Source organism: Microcebus murinus, chromosome 14 (assembly GCF_040939455.1).
Source record: "Microcebus murinus isolate Inina chromosome 14, M.murinus_Inina_mat1.0, whole genome shotgun sequence".
Taxonomy (NCBI): domain Eukaryota; kingdom Metazoa; phylum Chordata; class Mammalia; order Primates; family Cheirogaleidae; genus Microcebus; species Microcebus murinus.
The window spans coordinates 14743757-14764956 of record NC_134117.1 but is presented as its reverse complement, the minus strand read 5'-3'; the positions used below and the strand labels follow the sequence as shown (position 1 = coordinate 14764956).

Below are 21200 nucleotides of genomic sequence, written 5' to 3'. Positions count from 1 at the left end.
TGTGAATATAGAAAAAGCCACCAACTTGCACATTTCAAATGAGTGAACTGCATGGTATGTAATATCTCAATAAAGCTGTTTAAAAACAACACAAAGAAAAGATAGGAGATTTTTTAAAGTATGATCTTAAGGAAAGACTTTCTAAGTATAAGCAAAACCCAGAGCCTCCCCAAAAAGGAAATAAATTTAGAAAAAAATTCTACTTTGGAAAAGTTAACATAAAAGCAAGTCAAAAGACAAGAAACTGGGGGAAATCATTGCAGCTCATATTCCAAGGGTTAATTTCCTTAACACATAAAAAGCTCCTACAAAGTTTAAAAGACCAACAATCTAATAGAAAAATGGAGAACGCATATCCAGGGTATACACACGCATGCATGTGCACATACACACACATGTGGGGGGGGAGTTTTTGCTTTTTTGCCTTTATAAGAGGAAGTTTTATTGTTATTTACTTTAATAGTTTCAGAAAGAGGAACAGATTAGCTCAGGCCAACATGATTGGCAGTTGGCAAAATCTAGTGAAGCAAGCGTTCTGATTGCTAAGGATTTAATTTGGATGCGTTTAATACTTAGCCTTCTAACACTTCAAACATAATCCAGAATAAATGGATCATCTCCTTCTCTTTCACTTTAATACTGCACCTACCTCACTTTGATATGGAAATATCTTCATTAAATATGATTTCCAGAAGAACAAGTTCTCTGGAGAGTATAGCCACGAACATAATGCACAAAAGGAAAAACTCAAACGTATGAAAGCTCTTATATATATAAAAGATGTTCAACTTCACGTACAGGAAGAGACATGCAAAGTAAATTAGGAAGAGACCCCACAAAGAGAGAGATTTGCTTTGCCCACTCTGAGGGGCAAACATGAGAGTTTGATAACATACCGTGTTGATGAAGTTATGGGGAAACAGACACTCTGACACTTTACCAACGGGAGTGGGAAAGCACTCAACTTCCCCGGACAGCAACGTGGCAGTATCTATACAAATTGGAAACACACACATCCTTTGACCCAGGAATTCTATTCTGAGGTTTTATGCTACAGATATGCTTCATGTGTCTGCCATGACCTACAAGCAAGGGAATTCCTGGTGGCATTGCTTGTTACAGCAAAGGATTGGGAAAAACCTGAAATGCCCAGTGATTATATAAATTGTGTGATCTCAAGGAAACGTGGAGCAGAGCACAAGGCAGATCTATCAGGAATGAGCTCTAAGATACATCCTTGACTTAACTAAGAATGTCAACTCTCACTCATATGAGAGCTAAAAAACTTGATCTCATGGACACAAAGAACAGAGCGATAGAGACCAAAGACTGGGGGTGATAAGGAGAGACTGGTTATGGGTGCAAACATCCGGTAAGATAGAAGAAATAAGTTCTAATGTTTGATAGCAGACTATGGAGACATACTTAGCAACAATATTATATATATTTCAAAGTTACTAGAAGAGAGAACTTGAAATGATACCAATGCATAAAAATGATAAACGCTCAAGGTGAGGGATAACCCAAATAGCCTGACTTGATCATTACACATTCTATGCATGTGAACATTCACACGTACCCCATAAATATGTAAATTAATATATATCAATAAAAGAAAAAAAATCAGAAGATCAACAGTGGTATGCACCATTTGGGGGAAAGAGGAAGAATTATATATACATGGCTGCTTGTATGTGGGCAATGTCCTGAAGGACATTTAATAAACTGGGGTGGTGCCTGCCTCCAGCAAGGACGAATTAATGAATACAGGTCCAAGGGGGCTTCTAATTTATTGTATTCTTATGCTTCTTAGAACTTTGTACTGCAGGGGTTGGAAACGAGACAAAAAGGGACAGGGACAGGAGTGGAGGAAAAGGAGGAAGGGAAGGAAAGGAAAGAAGGGAGGAAGGAAGAGAAGGGGAAAGGAGAGAGAGAGGAGAGGGGTAGTTAGGATCATTGCAGAGAACAGACAAAAATATTTGGATGGATACACCCCTGACAGATATCATCGAGGGTGGAATTCAAGGGGTTTTCACACTCCATGTTATGAATTTCTGCCACATGCACATATTTTGTAGTAAGCTTGTATGACTTTTGCCATAAAAATATACATGTAAAATTACTACATTGGACTCCTTGCAGAGTGAAGTAGCAATTTGAAATGTGTAGCTGTTGTTTATGCTATTTTAAATTATTTAAAATAACTCCATCTGATAAAACAAAAACAACAAAAAGAAGACAAGAAAGAAAAACTGAGTTTGCCCAGTGGGGGCCAACCAGCTTGGAAATCTGACCTTTTCTGTTTGCCCTGGAAAGTTGGGGGAAACACAACGAAGATGGAAAGGGAGGTGGAGCTAGCCTGGAGGCGGACAGAAGTCCTCACTCCTTCCACCTGTTTCCCTAGCTCATTCTGTCTTCTCAGTCTGCCCTCCCCCACCACCACATGGTCACAGGAAGAACAAAGCAGGCCCGAGCTCTGGCCCTGGCTCTGTCCCTCCAGCTCCCTCAGCCCCAGTGCCTGCACCCATTCAATGACAATGGCTGCCCAGGAGGACCAGCCCCTCCCAAACCCTGCGATCCCATGACAGCTGCAAAGGGTTCTGCAAATATGTCAAGAGGATGAGCCGTCACCCTATAAGGAAACTTCTAGAAGACAGCATTTGGGAGGTGCAACACTTCCTCTGATTTCTCAGGGCCTTTCTCCGCAGCCATGAGCTCCATCCTTCCCTCCGCCTCCACCCCCAGCCGCGCCCTCTCCACCACGGCTGCCCGGCCTTCCTCGCTCAGTCAATGGCATCTTGTCTGTGGTCCCGAGCCTGCTCCAAGCGATGAGCCGACTTCACTGGGAGCGTCTGCTGTGAGAAGGGCCATTGTTCCCCCACACTTGTGCAAAGCCTCCATTTAGGGCCGGCTGTGAGCGTGGATGGAGGACATTCATCACCGGGAACATTTGCCAACAAATGAGAGACAGCTGTTGGGCTCGAATGGCGTGTGGCTGAGTGTTGCCCGGGGTGAGATTTATTTTTCAAGTGAGAATATCCACACTTATCTTTTCTTCTAAATGGTAAGAAACAGGACAAATGCTCACCTTCCCCTGCCAAGCCGGATTCCATGATCGCCCCACTAATCACGTGGCGCTTAAGGCAGCTCAGGAGCACAGCCGCGCTGGTTACACCCCCCTCGGGCCCAGAGAGCGCCGCGCCCAGGTCACGGCCCAACCCACTGGCCGGGAGCTGCGCCCTGTGGCCAGGGACCAGGCCTCGCCTCCCCGAACGCTCCGCGTGCACACAGCCGCGCTGGGCCCACGTACACAGCGGGACTTCGGGGGGAAGGCCCCGGGCCTGGTTGAAAGGGGCAGAAGGGAAACTCAGCGAACTCCTGGAAATTAGCAGAAACAAAGCCAATGCTCACCTACATGCCAAACACTCTGCCGAACACTTTAGGGACTGTGACATGAGCCGTGGAGACAAGACAGGGTCACTGGGAACAGAGACCCACATACACCAGGGCAGTTAAGTGCTGATGGGGCTCCCCAGGGCGTACAAGCCCCAGGACCAGAGCTGGCTGCCGGGAGGAGGGGGCGGTGTGATCGGGCAGATGGAGGGCCGGAGCAGCTCGCTGTAATAGGAACAGCATGAGCAAAGGATGGGAAGACAGGACGCCTGGAAGCCAGGCACAGAGAAGCCCCCTTTCGGGAAAGACTATTTCATCAGGGCAGGGCTCTCAGAGACAGCCAGAGTCCCAAGCCTTAGGTGTGAGTGACACTGGGGAATCTTCCTCCCTGTCCTAAAGGAAAACACGAAGATGGCTGGACTGTGGCTGGAGGACACCCCACTGAACATCAGACCCAAGTGTGGCTGCGGGCCAGGATGGAAGCCACCTGAGGACAGGGATCACGGTCGGCTTGATCCAGCTAGACCAGGCAGCGGAATGTGCCTAGGCGTCGGACGGAGCCAGGTTTGGATCGTGCCAGACGGGCCGTGGGCTTTGGCTCAGGCTGCCGCTGGCCTCAATTTCCTCCATCCTCTGAATAAGGATGATGACATTTATGGCTGGATCCTTTTCTCTCCGCCCCACACCCGGTTCTGATTCTGCTGGCCTGGAATAGGATGAAAGCGTCTGATGGAAAAGCTTTGGGAAGCCTTTTATTAACATTCTCAGCCCGGCCTAGCTCAGGCGAACAAGTCCCTGCATTCCAGGGGACTTCTCCCCGAGTGAAGCAATGCCAAGAATGTCAGGGAGGATCTCAGATGCTCTTCTTATTGAAACCGTCCCAGGTGTCCAGCTACCCGGTGGAGGCTGGGAGTCGGGCAGCTCAGGTTCTTACCACTGCCTCCCGGGAGCTCTGGGGATTCGATGATGTGATGAGTAGAAAATGCCCAGGGGAGGGATGTTGGTGACAAGCGAGTGTGAGCGGCCACTATCAGATGTGGCAGCCAGGCTTGGACTCACCTGGGTGAGTAACAGCTTCCCAGACAGTAGCTGTGTGACAGGCAAGTTAAAAGCCTGGGGCCTCAGTCACTGCACGGAGAAAATGGCGATCATAGGACTTCTCACACCTCACTGGGGTATTTGTGGAGGGAAATGATGGAACGTATTTTGAAATGAAAAGAGGTACTGGCATTAATTGTTATCTGCAATAATTGCTCTTGATAGTGATGCACCACTTAATATCAAGGCAGCAGCAGCTGCAGAGCAGGGCAGGTGAAGAGAGTCCGGGATGACAGGTGTGGGCTCCCCCCACCCGGCAAGGATGGTGCTAGAAGTGGGGAGAGTGAGATGAACGTGTGCCAAGCAGCCCCGCCCCACCTGGGCTGCAGCCAGCTCTGCGCCTGCCCCACGGCAGCTGCCAGGAGGCCCCGGGAATTCCTTGGACCCAGGGGGACCCCATAGCCAGGCCAAAAAAGCAGCAGCCAGGGAGTGACTGGACAAAGCACACCCAGCAACAGCATATCTCTGAGCAGGTGTCCCAGAGTTACAACTAGTGCTGAGACCACGTGGGCACCAGCCCCCCTCATTGAGGAATGAGGGCGCTCACGTGGCAGACAGGCACCCTGGCATGGAAGGTCCATTGGCCGCAGGACTGGGATGAACTGGCTGGATCCCTCATTGACGCTTGACTTCCTTGTGCACCGTGATCCTGGATCTAATCGCTCATCTCATCAGCCCATCTCAAACACGATTCCACCCAACTCTGGGTCTCCGTGACCAGGAGCATCTACCTTCTGGCTATAAATGCTCCAGGGCTTAGAATTAGTCAGGAGCAAATTAGCAATAACTATGGTAGCACTACAGGCTCCCCTTAGCCTCGAATTGCAATTCCCGATACAGCGCGGGATGGTCAGCTTTCATATTGGTTCAGTGATTTCCAGTCTTCAAAATACTTTTATGCATAGTTTCTCATTGATCTTCCCAACACGTCTGTGTCCGAAGGAAAGTGATGGTTATTATAGACAGGGAAAACTGAGGCTAGGTGACAAAGGACCAATGAGGTGCCGTGTTTTCATACAGATGTTTCAGCCCTCCTTAGTGATTCAGAGTCTTGCTCCTGACACGCACACTCACGGTGGCACGGCGGAAAGCTAAGGTTGTGGGCAGCAGCAACACTGTAGATCCATGGCAAATGCAGCCCAATGTCTTGTTTCAACAACAACAACTAGCACTGTGCGATTCTGACTGTGTGCTGAACCTACTGCCAAGCTCTCCACCATTTCACTCCATCCTAGCAAATGCCCAGGAAGAGGCTATCAGCCCCTCTTAGAGGAAGAGACAGGCTCAGAAACAGTAATTGCCCAAGCTTCATGCGAACCAGGGCTACATGTGGCCAGATGCCGCAACTTTCGAATGCTGTTCTGTTGCCCACGACCAAACACAGACCTTGACGGTCTGAGCAGTGGGGGAATGAAGCATTGGACTGCGGAGAAGCAACAGGGAGACACTGGGTGGTCAGAGGTCAAAAAGCTGCCTGCCTTCCCTGCTTTGCCTGGTGGAAGGACACGGGATATTCAGGGGGGATCTTAGGCGACTTTCCCTGCCCCTGCCGCAGTGAGCACTCCGTGCCCTCCCTCACCCGCGTGCCCCCTTCGGTGAGATGGGGACAACTGCAATGGGTAGCAGCACTTTGACCTCTTCGGAAAAGGATGGAGGAAGATATTATTCTGGGATACGCTTGGATTTTTCCTATAGAAAAAAAGACACTTCTGAATGCCAGGAAGGCTACCTGGTAATAACCTATCCATTTGCCAGAGGCAGTGGCCACTCAGCTGGGTGGCGGAGACGCTAAGCTTCGCTGCATGTGAAGTGCTCTCAGAATAAGAGCCAAGCTTCCTGCATGGCGCCACTCTCCCTCTCGGTGGCGAGCCCCTTCCCACCCCCACAGACAGACACAAACAGACCATTCCAGTGTGTGATGGCCTCAGGACCTTTGCACTTGCCGTTCCCTGGGCCCCGTTCTCCACACGGCATGGTCCTCCTCTCCACTTAGGTCTCAACCCAAATGTTCCCTCCTCAGAGAGACTCTCCGTGACTCCCCTGGCTAATGCCAGACACCCCACCGCCACGCCCAAATTACTCCCACAACATCCTGTTTTCTTTATTCATGCGACATCGCTCTCTGACATCATCCTTTCTTAGAACTAGTGCTTGCTTGTTGATGGTCTGCTTTCTTCCACTAGAAAATAATCTCCCCGAGGGCAGGGCCTCGTTCCCACTGCGCCCAGCTTAGCTCAGCACCTAGATAGACAACGCCTGGCACATAGTAAAACTCAACATTGCCTGCTGTGTAGATGCCTGGGATTTCTCCCATGCAAAGGGGCCATTTACAAAATCACAAATCCTCTGGACTAGAAAGGACCCTGAGCCTGAGACTTGAACTTGAGAAAATAGAAATGAAGGTCTTTACTGTCCCACCACTTAAGGTGTCCACCTTCCAGGTAGCCCAGGAATGGGGAATGCAGGTTCAAAGACACTGAACACTGTCAGTAAACGGACGGGCCAGGTGAAGAACAGCTAGAAGGAAGAGACGTCCATGAATGACATGACGACATGCAGCATGTGACAAGGAACGAGGGGAACACAGTGAAACCACGAGAGCCAACCTCAGGGCTTTTTCCATTTCTGCAAACCTTCAGCTTTAGTTCTTGGCCCACCTGCCAAGCCCGTAGCCAAAAGGCTTAGCTCTGCTCCTGCCCATGCTCACATGACCTGAGCAGCTCCGGGTCTTCTGGGCCCGGCGGCGGGGCTGGGGTGGGGGGGGTGAGCACACTGCTGGGCAGAGCAAAGAGGGCACTGGTCATCTGGTCCAAGTGGCTCTTAACCTTTAAATCTCAACAAGAGTATTTTACAAAAGACAAAGGAAAATAACTATTATTTCAAGTAGAAACAGAGATGATGGAAAAAAGATCAGGGGCCAAGATCAGATAAACCCAGGTGGGGAGGGAGGGGAGAGGCAGTTAAGCTGGTTTGGACGAACTGGTTTTGAGTGAATTTTCCCATCTCCCAGGTAGAGAGGCGCAAGATGGACCCCTAGGTCACAGAGTCCAGTGATCTCGTGTCCAATCAATCAGCTACTGAAAAAATCCAATTGCACTGCATTCTATTCAATCTGACAAACATTTGGATGCTGGCTCTCAGCCATGACCTGTGTTTAGGGATGTGGACCCGAAGATGACTAAGAGCCCAGGCACTCAGAGTGACTGGAGGCTACTGAAAAAATACACAGCTATGAGAAGCCAGCCCTTACCCGAGCGTCCCCTACCCTCTGCAACGACAGCTGGACTGCTGACAGCAACTACAGTCCTGACAGTCAAGTGCTATCTCTGGAGTCAAATGTAAGTGTGGTCTGTTATCACAGCTTCACGGGCAAAGGGTCTTGGACAGTCCAGCAACTAATAAGCAGGAAAATGTCCCCAGGAAGACTCTTCCATGGTTGGGGATAAGAAAAGGGGTCTCCTCCCCATCTTTCCACAGCACGCCACTTGAGCTTCTGGTGGTGCTAGCTACACCAAATTCTGCTCCAAGTCAGAATTATGTGTAGGCTCGGCTCCTGGTACTGACAGTAGGCTGCAAGCAAACTTTTACAATTTCCTTTTCTTCCCCATACTCCATTCTCCTTCCCCAACAAAGATCACCTTTCTAACATGTACCTTTTTGTGTTCTGCTTAATGTGTACTGATTTATGAAATTTTAATGGCTATAAATGCTATTGTCAAATGTCCTCCTGATTCTTACCTTTCCATCAGTAGATGTCTGAAAGATCCATCTACATTGCTGGGTGGACATCTAATCCATGGCTTCAGCTGGGCATAATTCTGTATGATGTGCACCCGTGAGTTCACCTGCTCCCTCTCCCCAGGGATACCTAGTCTGCTTCCCTCTGTCTGCCACAACAAATAAGGCTGCAGAGATCATCCTCAACCCCAACCCTTGTGGACCCATGCAGACATTTCTCTGAAAATTGCATAGTCATATAGTAAGTGCATTTTTTTTTTGAGACAGAGTCTCACTCTGTCACCCTGGCTAAAGCTCAGTGGCGTCATTGTAGCTCACCACAACCTCAAATCAAGGTGTTGAGGCTGAATGAGCCTTGACAAATAATTTTGCCAGGCAAACTGAAGGGAGGGCATTTCAGGCCAATGGTCTAGAACATGCAAGAGCCCAAGCCAGGGAACTACAAGGAGTCCAGTATGGCTACAGCATAGTGTGAAGTTAGGAGTGGCTGCAGAGGCTGGACAAATAGGCATGGGCCATGTAAGGAGAGGCTCAGACTTTCTCCAGTGCAGTAGCAGGGGCACCACGCCTCCTTGCTGTCCCCAGGGCCACCGGTGAGCTGCCCTGGACACCACCTGCAGCGGAGGGAGACAGGGCCTGGTGCAGGAGCCTTAAGAAATCTGGGCTCACCTTAGTTTGGGAGCACCGTGTCAAAGTCTCAGAGAAACCCTGGAAAGAAAAGGGCTCATGTGCATCCAGGGGATAAAAGACTCCCCTGGACAGGTCTGGACTGTCCTGAAGGAAATGGAGACTTTCCTTTCTTGTCCTCAGTTCTCAGCCACAAAATTCTCCAGCTGCCAAGTGTGCTTGTGCCGGAAATGGACCCAATAAAGTCATGAGTGACACCGCAGAATCTCACCCGAGACCCCACCAGGACCCCTGCCAGCCAGCTGTTTCCTCCTGAATCTAAACCACGTTCACACTTTAAAACGGTCATTTTTTTTTTTTAAAGCCATTTGTAGAGAATATTTTGCTCCAAACCGTGTGGCTGCCCATATCATTTTTCCAACCAGAGAAGAAATCTGTGTGCACAGACACATGGCAGCGGAGCATGAAGGTGCAGAGGCTGCCAAGGATTCCAAGGTCACTGCGCCCCAACAGAACGAGGTCTCTTGGCCACTCTCACCTTCCGTCCTTCAAACTGCCCCAGCCTTCTGGCAGGAAAACAAATCTTGTTGCAGGACAACAGTCTTATGCTTTCAGGACATTAAGCAAATAGCTTTAGGAAATTTCAAGAAAATGGGGCAGATTGTCATCTGAGGCCTCCTCTCCTCCAACACACGTGCCCCGATCATACCCGATATCAGGGAGCCAGACCCCCAGATCCGTGTTCCCCACAGTCTCCCACCTACGGAAGACATTCTCCAGCACAGCGCCTTGGGCCTGTTTTGCTCTGGGATGACTCCCAACTCTACTGCTGGGAAAGGGAGGTTAAAAAGTGTCCAAAGCCACCTACGCGCTCCTGAGGCCTCCTGCTTAAGACAAGAGGCTCCCGCTTTCATCCCGCCATGGCCTGCTCAGGAGGCCGGCCAGCCGTAGCTGAGAAACGCGGCTGACCCTGACCCGAGCCCACACTCCTGCCCTGACGAGCCCGGCCTCGGTTTGCACGCACCCCCCAGAACAAACAGCCTGGCGGCTCCCTGCACCCGCGAGAGCACTCAGGGGTCCACGCCCCACCCCCGGCCCAGAGAAGCAAAAACTCCCACGCCAGGAGTTTTGCTAACACAGTCCCCAAAGCCTCTTTCAGTTGTGCACGGAGACCCGGGGGCTGGGAGTGCAGAGGGCGGATAGAGAGATTTGATCTCCAAAAGCAACAGCCTAAATCCCCCCTCTGAGAACAAAACGGCCTTTCCGCTCTCGAGGGAACCAGTGCGTGGTGAGTCGGGAGTGACACCTGGATCCCATAACTCTTGGAGGTTCGCTCCCAGCCCGAGCTGTTTACAATTACACACCCCAAACCAGCATCGGATGGGCGGGAGATGGGCGCTTGCCCGCTGAGAAGCCAGGAGGTCAATGGGAAAAAATTATTTTTGTCAATGTTGAGCCTTCATGTTTGGAACTTGTATCCAAACAATGGCCACGTTCTCATGCTCCCCCTGTGCGGGCACCAGTCCCTCTGATACTGGATTCCAGGGAACTTGCGATGGGGGGGTGGGGGGACTTTGATTCCACCCTGCAGTGGTCAGCGGGTCACCGTGCTGTTAAAGGACACACAGAGACAGGATAAGCGCACCTTTCTCTGGGGACCCTAGTCACCGTGACACTAACCTGCATGAGGACCAGGTGGGAGGGCAGGCAAGGTCCCAAGGTTTGAAAGAGGCTTGAGCCCTGAGGGTTGGGAAGGTGGCATTGTTTGCAGCAGCAACCCTTTCTAGGGCCTGTTGAAGCAGCAGGGACCCCAGAGAACAACTTTCCACCAGGAGGGAGCGAGATTCTGAGAGCAAGCCCCAGTTTCCCCGCCCTGACTCTGAGGTCACCAGCCGGTCCTGGGAAAACCTGGAGTTCCAGCCATGGCTATTTGAGAGTCTGAGACCACCAGAGACTTGGGGACAAGGTGAGGGTGGGTGGCTCTGTCTCTTCTCTGGGTCTCAGTGGGAATCCCTTTTCTGGACTCACAACCCAAGAGACCTGAATGGAACTGGCAGAAAGAATCAGAGTGAAAAAGTGGGAGGAAGTCAGGAGGGGGAGAATAGGGGAACAAAAGGAAAGAGCAGGAAAGAGGAGAGCAAGCAGGAGCATGCACTGCATGTGCACGAGCTGCTGTGAGCCCACGTGCACCCAAGAGGCGCCCACCACTCACACTCGTGCACGTGGTGTGTGACCCACCCTGCCTGCTTTGCCCCCAGGCTAACTTTCACAGCATCTGGGATGTTACTGACTTGAACCACCGACTCCAGTGGTTCAGCCACCTGCAGTGGCTCCCTCAGATGATCCCGGAAGGCTTCAGACACCCGTAATTGTCACAGTGTAACCGTGCCACAGCCACACAATCACACTTGACTGCCATGCATGCCGTGGTGCCCAGCCACAATTCTGGTAACATCAACGGTAGGGACCCCATCTCTAAAACATGCCAGAGACATGCAACCCAACTCTGCCGTGTCTGCCAGGGACCGGCTGTCCTGCATCAGGCACTCGAGCAGCAGGCGTGGGCTTATTTGATTCTTGAGGCTTCTGCCCCAGATCTGCCACTCCGCATCCTTTATTCCCTCCCACATGCATAGGAAACAGCCAATCTGAAGCCACAGGAGGCTTCCATTCACTGTGGTACCTGATGGTGGTGTCCATCTTTATTTCCTCAAAGAATGTGCAAAAAGGGGTGCTACAAAAGTCCTGACAGTGGGGTGGTGACCATCACAAGCTCATAAGGAGTCTGGGATGGTGACTGATAATACTGCCCCCAAGAAGACACAAGACCATGAAGACGAAGATGAGATTCACAAGTAAGTCCCACTCCAATACCAGGAACACTGAGCACCCTAGCAGAGTTCCTTCCAAAAGGACCACATTTGAATTTTAGTAAATCAGCTCAATATGTTCTAGGACTGTGGGTATTAAATAAAAGAAGTCAGTGAAACCTCCAAACAATAAGTCCATTCAACACAATCTTTTTTCTCTCCCCCCATCTGGGGACTTGAATACAGTGAACATGAATAAATCCTGTTGTGTAAAAACTGGGGGAGAAGACAGGGGGGGGTGGAGGATGGAAGGAAATGGCAGGATTCCCTCTTGTTGGTCTGACAGGAAGGCTAAGACAGTCCCCGAAACCCAAAAGGGTGCCAGTGTGCCAAGGCAGCCCAGGGGAGACGGCAGATGGCACAGCAGTCTGCAGTCCAGGTAAGGAAGCATCTAGAATCCCTCACCCATGTGCTCTCAGCTCCTCCTCTGCACAAGACAGCCCTCCCATACTTGCACACAAACTAGAAGCGGGCCCTGGGGCTGCCCCGGACCTGAACCTTCTTAGGTGGACCAGCCACAAGCCAGGCCTGACCCTGCATCAAGGAGGTTTCACTTCAAATAGGCACGAAAAACATTTCCTGCCTCTTCAACCTCCACCCTGTGCCCCAGCAAAGTTGATACAATTGTAACTAACAATTGCACTGGCTGTTGGTCTGTAATTCTTCCAGAAAACTCCAGAACAGGTGGAACAGACCTGCCTTTGTTGGTGATTAGTGTCTTGGAACTGTTTGTGATTAAAAAGAGCTGGATGTGTGAAATTCTCCTGCATAATTCATAGCTGAATGTGACCTGGGCCCAGCTGGTCCTCATGGATGGAAGTTCCACAGCCTTCCAACAGGCGGTGCTTAATGAAGATGCTCCCCAGGGTGTGGAGCTAGACACAATTCACCTGAAGAACAGGCCCATTCGACATAGGCTTTGATTTAAAAAAAAAAAAAAATGGATACATCTAACATCTTAAGACTCCACTAGGATACCGCCAATGTGATACTCCATTATTCTTGGGGGACCCCACATCTGACCCCCCTGTCCTGGTGCAGTGAGAGCCAGTAATCCCACCCCTTCATCAGGACATGAGGCTTCTCCCTGCCTACAAACAAGAGGACTGACCACTGTCATCACATGGGACTAGGTGTATTATTTTGATAAATCATGAGTTCTCCTCCTTCAATAATCAATCCTACATAGCATAGACAAGCAGGATGCCAAAACCAAAAAGTCAACCAAGAAATAATGATGGTGCAGAGTTGGGTACACAGTTCCAACTCAACAACTTTATAGGCAAAAAAAAAAATTACTTGCAGAAAGGCTGCCAAAGTTAATGCATTAGATCCATGTGTGAGTAGCAGCAGAGTCCCCATGGTGGGGACCTGGAGCTAATTCTCTGACATTCTGTGGTCCTCTTAGGCTCATCTGCCACCTGGTCTTTGGGGGAGCTGCTTTTCCTTTTCTCCAAATGGAGGGAGAGATTCCACCGTCACACTGTGTTTGCCTAATGGCAAAGTCTCTGGCATCTAGGATGCCACCAGCCATGAGCCCTCAGTCTTTATTTTGCAGAATTCTTTACCCTCTTCTCTTCTCCTGCACTGCCAGCACCACTGCAGGCACAGCCACGCCAAGACTCAGTTGCTACTTACAACCTGTGATGACGGACCTTGAGCTTGATGGATCCTTTATCCTATGCCACAGCATCAGAAGCTGCTAGGGTGTTTTAAAACTCAGCTTTAAGGAGGTGCAATTTACACAGAGAAAAAAAAGATCACCCTGTTAACTATACAGTTCTGAGTTTGGACAAATACATATAACTGTGTAACCACCACCAAAATAAAGATATTGAGCATTTCTATTATTCCCAAAATGTTCCTCATGTCCTTTTGCGGTTCACCCCTACCCCCAGCACTAGCCCCAGCAACTACTAATCTGTTTTCTTTCCCAATGGTTTTCCCTTTTCCACAAAGTCACATAAATGCAGTGTGGAGCTTCTCGAGTCTGGCTCCTCTCACTTAGCATACTGCTACGTATCACTAGCCGTTAGTTATGATCTGCTAGTTTTTAAGCCTTAGACTTTCACTTTCTTATCAAAGAGACAAAATGATTGGTTCTAGCTCATCTTTGCTGTGGAGAAACCAAATTCCTGTTTTAGAAGTTTTTAATAAAGCTGAGATCTGGCAAGAGACGGTGATACCCACCATCTCAGCCTGGGACTAAGGGTTTTCCTGGGATGTGGGATTTTCAGTGGCAAACCAGGATAGTCAGTCACCCAATTTGAGAAAGCTGCCCCCCACACACACGCAAGGACAGGACTATACATTAGCCCAGCTTGGAGTCCTTCTGGTGCACGGCAGGTTGCTCTCTCTGAGCCAACAGCTGACTCTCCTGTCTTGGTTTCATCACGAGCAGAAGGCTGATCTGCAGTCTGCCGGGGCTGGGCTTCTGTGTAAGTTCACCACACCCCGCCAGCACTGCAGCTGCCTCCGAGGTCCCGGAGAGGGGATGGAGGAATTGAGAAGAGAACTCAGGGGTCTGCTCAGAAACCAGCAGAGCAGGGCTTCACTGGCATGGGTGCTCCTCCCTTCCCCTCCCTAACACTTAACTCTCACCTGGAGTGCCCCAGCCTCATTCTGCTTTTGCACCAGCCCGCTGTAATGCATTCGGGGTAAGGCTGGCTCCTCCTGTTTTTCTATTCAATTTCTCCCTACTGCCCCCTCAGTGGGATTTTTGGTTAGCTTGTTTTTGAGACTATCTAGGGAGAAGGTGACAGTCAAGTGATAGAACATTAGTAAAAGGCTCAAAGCCATTATTAGAATTTAAGGGTCTCTCCTATATAAACTTACTGGGAGATCAAAGAAAAGTGGGGCAGGACCCGGATGTGGCTTAGGAAAGAGCAATTCCTTGCGTATCTCCTCCTCTGCTGACATGCATGGATGCTGTCTCTGGGAAGCTGGGATGCCTGGGAACCGGCTAAGCAGCCCAACTCAGCTTTCCCAAGAGCGTCGAAAAGCACGCAGTGGACACGGCTGGTGCCCGAATTAACTGTGAGGCGGCTGGAACTGGGGGGGTCAGAGCCACATCACAGAGGTTTTGGGGTATCTGCTCCCCTGTGTTCACTGAACATTCCCCTTCTCAGAATATTTACCTGCAGCTCTTACAAGTTATTCCACCAAGCGGCCTGTGAGGCAGATTAGTGATCATTATCCTCACGTGTGCGGATGAGGAAACAAGGCGCGGAAGGATTAATTGACTTGCCCAAGGTCGCACAGCGAGTTAGTGGCAAAAGCCAGATTAGAACCCCCGGGCCCCTGAGTGCCCAGGCCGGTGCCCAGCTCCGTGATCTCCCTCAGACATCCACCCAGAGCACAGGCAGAGCAGGGTCTGCGCCCCGGAGACCGGGTGAGCTGCTGCAGAGGGCACAGACAGGCTCATACTCACAAGCAGAAACCTGCAGGATCCTTCTCTGTACCAGCAGACAGCAACACCCCTGTGCTGGAACAGACAGAAATAAGGCTCAAGTCGGGAAAGCCGAGGGCAGCCATGGGGGCTTGCATCTCCACTTCCGGAATGTGGCTTTGAGATTTTGCTTCATTTCCCTTTGTGAACCAGGTCTGCTCGGGAGGGCTAGAACAGGGACAATACGTGCTCTCTTTGCCTGGAGCTCATTCACTCCCCAACTCCCCAGTCATGTCCCAAACACCTACTATGTGCCTGGCAGCACACCAGGGGCTGGGGAGGGACACATGGAAGGGAAGACAAAGTCCCTGTCTTGAAGGAGTTCAGCCTAGCAGGGGAAACAGACACATACACGTATAATTATAAGACAGTGTGACGCTAATACAACAGGTATTTATTGAGCACCTATTATGTGCCAGGCATTGATGAGGCTATAGCAAGACAGGAGGAGACATGAGGGATGTGTCAGGGGAGGAATAGACACGTGGGCTAGGTCCAGAAGTTTAACTGAGCAGCTAGTCCCTTCCAAGCCAAAGGGATGCTGATAAGGAATGAGCCTGAAATTACTCTCGACACATCTAAATAAAACCTTGAACCGGAATTCTACTCTTTAGAAACTCAATTGTCAGGGATATTGAATCCTATTGCTGACTTTCCGGACTGGTGCTTTCTGTAGGCCTCAGTTGCCTTGTCTCTCAAATGGGAGCAAATATCCTGTGTGTTTCAGAGGGTGGCTCTGTGCTCTGCTAACCATCTTTGGAGACACAGTCACCAAAAAGTCCTTCAGAAAGGAATTTCTTACATGGCCTATGGCATTCTCTTTCCCACTAAGCCTGCTACTCTCCAGCTTTCAACAGGAAATTGGTTTTATTTATAAGAATCACAATCCTAAACTGACCTTTGCTGGGCTCTCCACCCACAGTCCCTCCCCCACTTCCCTCTCCTCTGAAACACACATCCTCCCCCCAATGATTCCTCCAGTGGCCACAGAGCCACTAGCATTGAAGAGGCACTGGAGAGTCAGAGAGGGATTATTTTCTAGAGGGGGAAACTGAGGCCTGGGAAGTCAGCGACTGGGCCAAGGAAACAGAACCCATCTGAGCTGCTGCCTTCTTCCCTGCTCTGTGGCTGCTGTCTTTCACATGCTCTGGACAGAGCATGCCATCTCTCGCGGCGTGGCGTGGGGAAAGTCTCCCCTCTCTGAATGACAGGAGTCTTTAGAGAAACATTTCCTGTCATTAAAGGGACTTGGAAGAAAACTGGCACAGCTTCCTAAGCTTTGAAGCTCCTTGGCCCCTCCTGGCCCTTTAAACTGTGCTGGAACCAGCCTGGTTCCCAGAGCTCCCACCCCTTCGGCAGAAGGGTAGGGCCCCAACAAGAATTCTCCCACTCTGCTTGGCCTTTCAACACCAGAAGTGACCTCTCCACATTTCTGTTTCAGACCATTTCATTGCCGCGGCAGCAAGGGCTCCCACACAACTTCAAAGTCAGGAGGGCTTCGGGTCAAGTACAATGAGCAAACCCTGAGCTCCGGACTCTAAAGCACCACATTTGAGATGGTTTTTAAGCAGTGTTCCCATAGGCTTTGAAAGCCGCTAAAAGCTGAAGGTGAATTACAGATTTCTGCAGGTATTACAAGATTTGGTTAAGGCATATCATGTGAGTATGGAGGGGGTGTCCATTTTATTCCTCGCTTGCTTTTACTTTTCCAAGTGAGGAATGTGTGTGTATATACTTTTTTTCCTATTTTGAATTTTTTTTCCTACTTTGACTTTTTAATAGGAAATATGGTTCTCAACTTCAGCAGCACATTAGACTCACCTGGAGACCTCTAAAGATACAATGCTCAGGCTGCACCTCTAGTCCAACTAAATCGGTATGTCTTGGGTGGGACCTTAACTTCCACATTTCTTAAGCTCCCTGGATGATTCCACGTGCAGCAAAGGTTAAAAACCGCTGCTTTTGGTAAAACTTCAACAGGGGAAAACCTGAGCTTGTAGGCACGGAAAAATGGCAAATCCAGATGATTCCTGAAGGTAGAGTGAATATTATCAACCTGCCCATCTCTTGTAATTAAGTTTTTTCTTTTTCAGACCTTCCCTGACCACAGATACTAGGATTCCCATACAAGCTTTGAAGTATTTTACTGGCTTGACTCTCTACAGTTTATATCTGCCTCCAGTGCCCCAGAGCTAAGAGGGGAATCGGGAGATCAGATCCAGAAATAAAGGAATATAGGAAAAGAATGATTATACGTTCAACCGATGACTGTGGTCCAAATTGAAGTCTGAATCTCTCAACCAAGCCTGTTTGGATCCAAGTGTGATGCAATTTTAGGAAGCTTCTGAATGGATGTTCCAAGTGCAATCCACAGATAGTAGGTCAGTACATTTGGCCCTGGACACACTCACCAGCTGGTAGAGCAGTAGGAACCAGAGTCCTTGACCACATGCCGTGAGTTCAGCCAATGGGCTCACAACACAGCCACACAAGGATGCTCTTATGACAGTCATAAATGTGTAAACACCCAAAGATGGGGACCTTCTCAAGGCACCCTGTAGGAGTTGGCACCATATCCTGGATATTTATAAGGGTCATATTGCTTATTCGACACCAAAGGAGATTCACATACACGACATAGCCATTTTACCATCACTATTTATGGCAACGCTCATAAAAGCACCATGGCTCTGGGAAGAGACTCCCACACACTCCCACGCTCCTTGTTGCTCTGGAGAGCCACGGATATCTAGCAGAGCATCTTGGAAGGGACTGGTAAGAAAGTCTGGAAGTGTTTCTGCATTAGACATAGGGTGATATCCCAACCACCCATTATTTCCAGACCTCTCTTTACATACTACAAGACAATGGAAAATCAGCCCAGAGCCTAAAAATGATAGGGTATTTCTGGAGGATGTACAATCTGTAACGAGCAGGCTGGGGAACATGGAAAAAACAATTTCTCCTACATCAACTGCTTTATAAGATTTCCAAATTAGAGAAAACATTTTGAGACTCTGAATACAGTGAAAAGGCATCCCATTTAGCTGGGAGAAGGAGAGCTCAAAATTAGAAATTTAGAAGCACAAGATGAGGCATTTACACAACAAAAATTTTAAAGTGTCATACATAATAAGAATTTTCCTTTACCATTTTTATGTTCTGAGAGCCCAAGTGAAACTTACTTTCCCATTTATTAATAACTGTTGTTTAAACCACTATACCTAGTCATTCCATAACTATTCAATCTTAACTTTTAAAAAAAAAGTCCCAGTTTTGGACTAACAAGAGGAGACTACTGATTCTAGTCAGAGTTGCACTGTTAATCAGACACTGGGCTTCATTTTGCACAAACCAACCTTTCCATTCACTGAGTGTTCAAAGTACAGTTCATCTGCCTCTCCAGAAATGGGGAATTCTACGTCCCCAGAGGGGAAAAAAATCCCCAAATTTCTCAGTGAAAGGTATAGTAAAAATATTAGCACCATGATACAAATGAGACTTGAAATAAGGAAAGATTCTTCTCGTGAGTCAAACAGTGGAATCCAGATAATTCAAGTTTATCTACTTACCACTCTCTCTGCCTGATCATACCATAAAATGATGAGGCAGATATATGTTACCGAAAACAAACACCCTGAACTGGACACTACATTTCCTTCAGTTGGCAAAAAGCCTCTAACTGATCCTTTTCGAGGGTGGGAGGATTTTAAGCTGACTAGAGGGAAAGATAACCAAGAAGATTTTGCTAACACCCCTCAGCTTCACAACTTGGGGAGCTGGAAGGGACTCCACAGGCAAACACTTCCTGTCAGGCCGACTCTCAGGCTGAATACCCTGAGTGGGTCCCCCCCAAAAGGCGCAGGGGCCGGGGTCGGGGAGAGGGGAGCAAGCTGCCATTTTACAAGGAAAGGGACTGTGGCTTCCTCAAGCGTTTGAGACTGCATGAGGGCGCATTCAGTCACTCAGACAGAAAACTGACGTGATCCCGGCAGAATTTGAGAGGAAAAAAAACAACCCAGCTAGAAATGCGCGAGAGGCTCCGGGAAGGGTTCACAGAGAGAAATCAAAGGTGTCCAATAAATTTAACCCTGTCCTGCCCCCGACTCCTCGCCGGCTTCCGTGCTGTCCGCAAAGACCCTTCCTTTGTAGGCGGAGCGCTGTCTGGGAATTGGGCCCGTCGCCCTCACCGTAACCAGGTGACCCACATGAGAAAAAGCAGTGGGAAAGTCCGAAGACGTCACTAGGGAACTAAAGCCAGTCCCCAAAGGTCCCTTTATATCAGTTTCAGAAATAAGAAACCTTGGGACTCTGAGCATTCTCCTGTACAACTCTCTCCCGGGGGGGAAAACAAATATAGCACCAGTATTTCCGCTCGCAGGTTTTGCCGAGGCCAGCCCGGCGCAAGCGAGCGCAAGCGGCTCTGCCAAAGGAAAACCGGGTGGGGGGCGACAGCAGAGTCCCACTTCAGGGGCAGCCCTCTGAGCTCCCTTTTCAAAACATCTCAACCCGAGGCTTCCAGACTCCAGCCCCCGGGCTTCGGGCTTTGAGCATGGGCGCTGGCTGGGAACGGGGCACCCCGGGGGACGGCCCGCCCACCGGGGTTTGGCCAAGATCCCCGGCCCGGGCCAAACCCAAAGCTCGCCCAGCTGCGCACTGGGCTAACCCTTCCGGCCGGGACGCCTCCCAACGCTCCACCTGCCAGGCACCCCGTTCGGCCCCCACCCCTCCCCTGCTTCGAAGCGGGGGAGCAGAGAAGGACTCGGAGAAAAAGGGTCACCAAGCGTCAGGGCGTTTGGGGAGACCCGACTTAGCCCAGACCGGAGCTCCGCGCCCACCCCACTGCCCAAGCCCTTTCCCCAGAGCAGGCTCTTTCCCAGGGTCTGCAAGAAGTCTCTAGCCCGGCGGGCTCCTGGGCGAAAGGACCCCACAACAAGCCCCTTTGCCCCCAGCATCGATGCACAGCTCCGATCTTATTTGGGGGCCTCCTCGGCCCCAGGCATCTTTCCCCGGCGGCGGTACTGGGGGTTGGGGGGCACCAGGCGCACCCTCTCTCCTGCAACAGGTGAGAAGCCCCGCCACGCCCCCCACTGCCGACCCCCGCCCTCCGCGCCCGGGAGGGTCAAAGCGCCGGGGCCGCGGCCGCCACCTAGGAGCCCACCCGCCCGGCCCGCGGCGCCCCGGTCGCCCCCTCTTCAGCCCAAGTCCGGGCGGGGCGGGGGCAGCCGGCTCTGCTCACCTGAGTCTCCGCGGGACAAGATCCCCTAGCCCTGCTTCCCCGCGCCGTGCTGGGCGGGAGGGGGGTGGGTGCGCGCCGCGGGGACCCCGCGCCCTCACCTTTGTACCGCTCCATCGGAGTCCCTGCTTGCGCTGCCCGCGGCTCGGCTCCGGCGCTGCGCTCTCCGCGCTGGGCTCCGCGCCCGGCCCGCCGCGCTGGCCCCTCCCCGTGAGGTCACGCTCGCGGCCGGACCTCCTGGCGCGGCCGCCGCGCCCTGGTCCCTCGGACCCGGTCCCCGCCCGGGGCGCCCCCCCCCCCGCCCCCACGGGGGGATCTCCGTGGCCCGCCGGGCTGAGCGTCCGCGCTCCAGTCCCAGCGCGCCCAGGCCCCGTTCCCCGCCTTTGGCGCTCCCTACGAGTCGGGGCGGGGGGGGGGGGGGGACGGCAGGGTGGAACCGGACTTGAAGTCCCCTAAACCCTGGGGGAGGGTCTGGGAGGGCCGGGCTACAGCGGGCCTCCAGGATCTTGTTTCCTCCGCTGCGTGGGCTGCAAACCCACTGCCTGGAGGAGGAGACTGAGGTCCGAGCGCCTTGAACGCCTCCTGCCGACCCCTGGGCTTGCACGCTTTGGCCCTTGGCCCTCCTCGAGGGCGCACGAGGGTGGGGGTGGGGGCACGAGCCTGCTCCCACCCTCCTGCAGCTTCTCTGGGCAGCTGGTGCCAATCGCACGCACATCAAGGCCCTGAAAGCATCTACTTGCCGCCTTCCACCTGCGCCTGGGTGCCTCGGGGCGCCACTGCTCCAGACTCT

The 21200-nt window shown here is 51.1% G+C and overlaps 1 protein-coding gene across 6 annotated transcripts in view; it reads right to left on the bottom strand.

Moving 5' to 3' along the window:
- AFAP1L2 (actin filament associated protein 1 like 2) overlaps nucleotides 1-20591 on the bottom strand; it is a 90991-nt gene extending 70400 nt beyond the window's left edge. For all 6 annotated transcript variants that reach the window (XM_076009769.1, XM_076009766.1, XM_076009768.1 and 3 more), the window contains exon 1: nucleotides 20512-20591. In XM_076009769.1, coding sequence (XP_075865884.1) covers nucleotides 20512-20527 — 16 coding nt within the window. In that variant the 5' untranslated portion in view covers nucleotides 20528-20591. The remainder of the gene's footprint in view (nucleotides 1-20511) is intronic.
- Nucleotides 20592-21200: the final 609 nt, after the last annotated feature.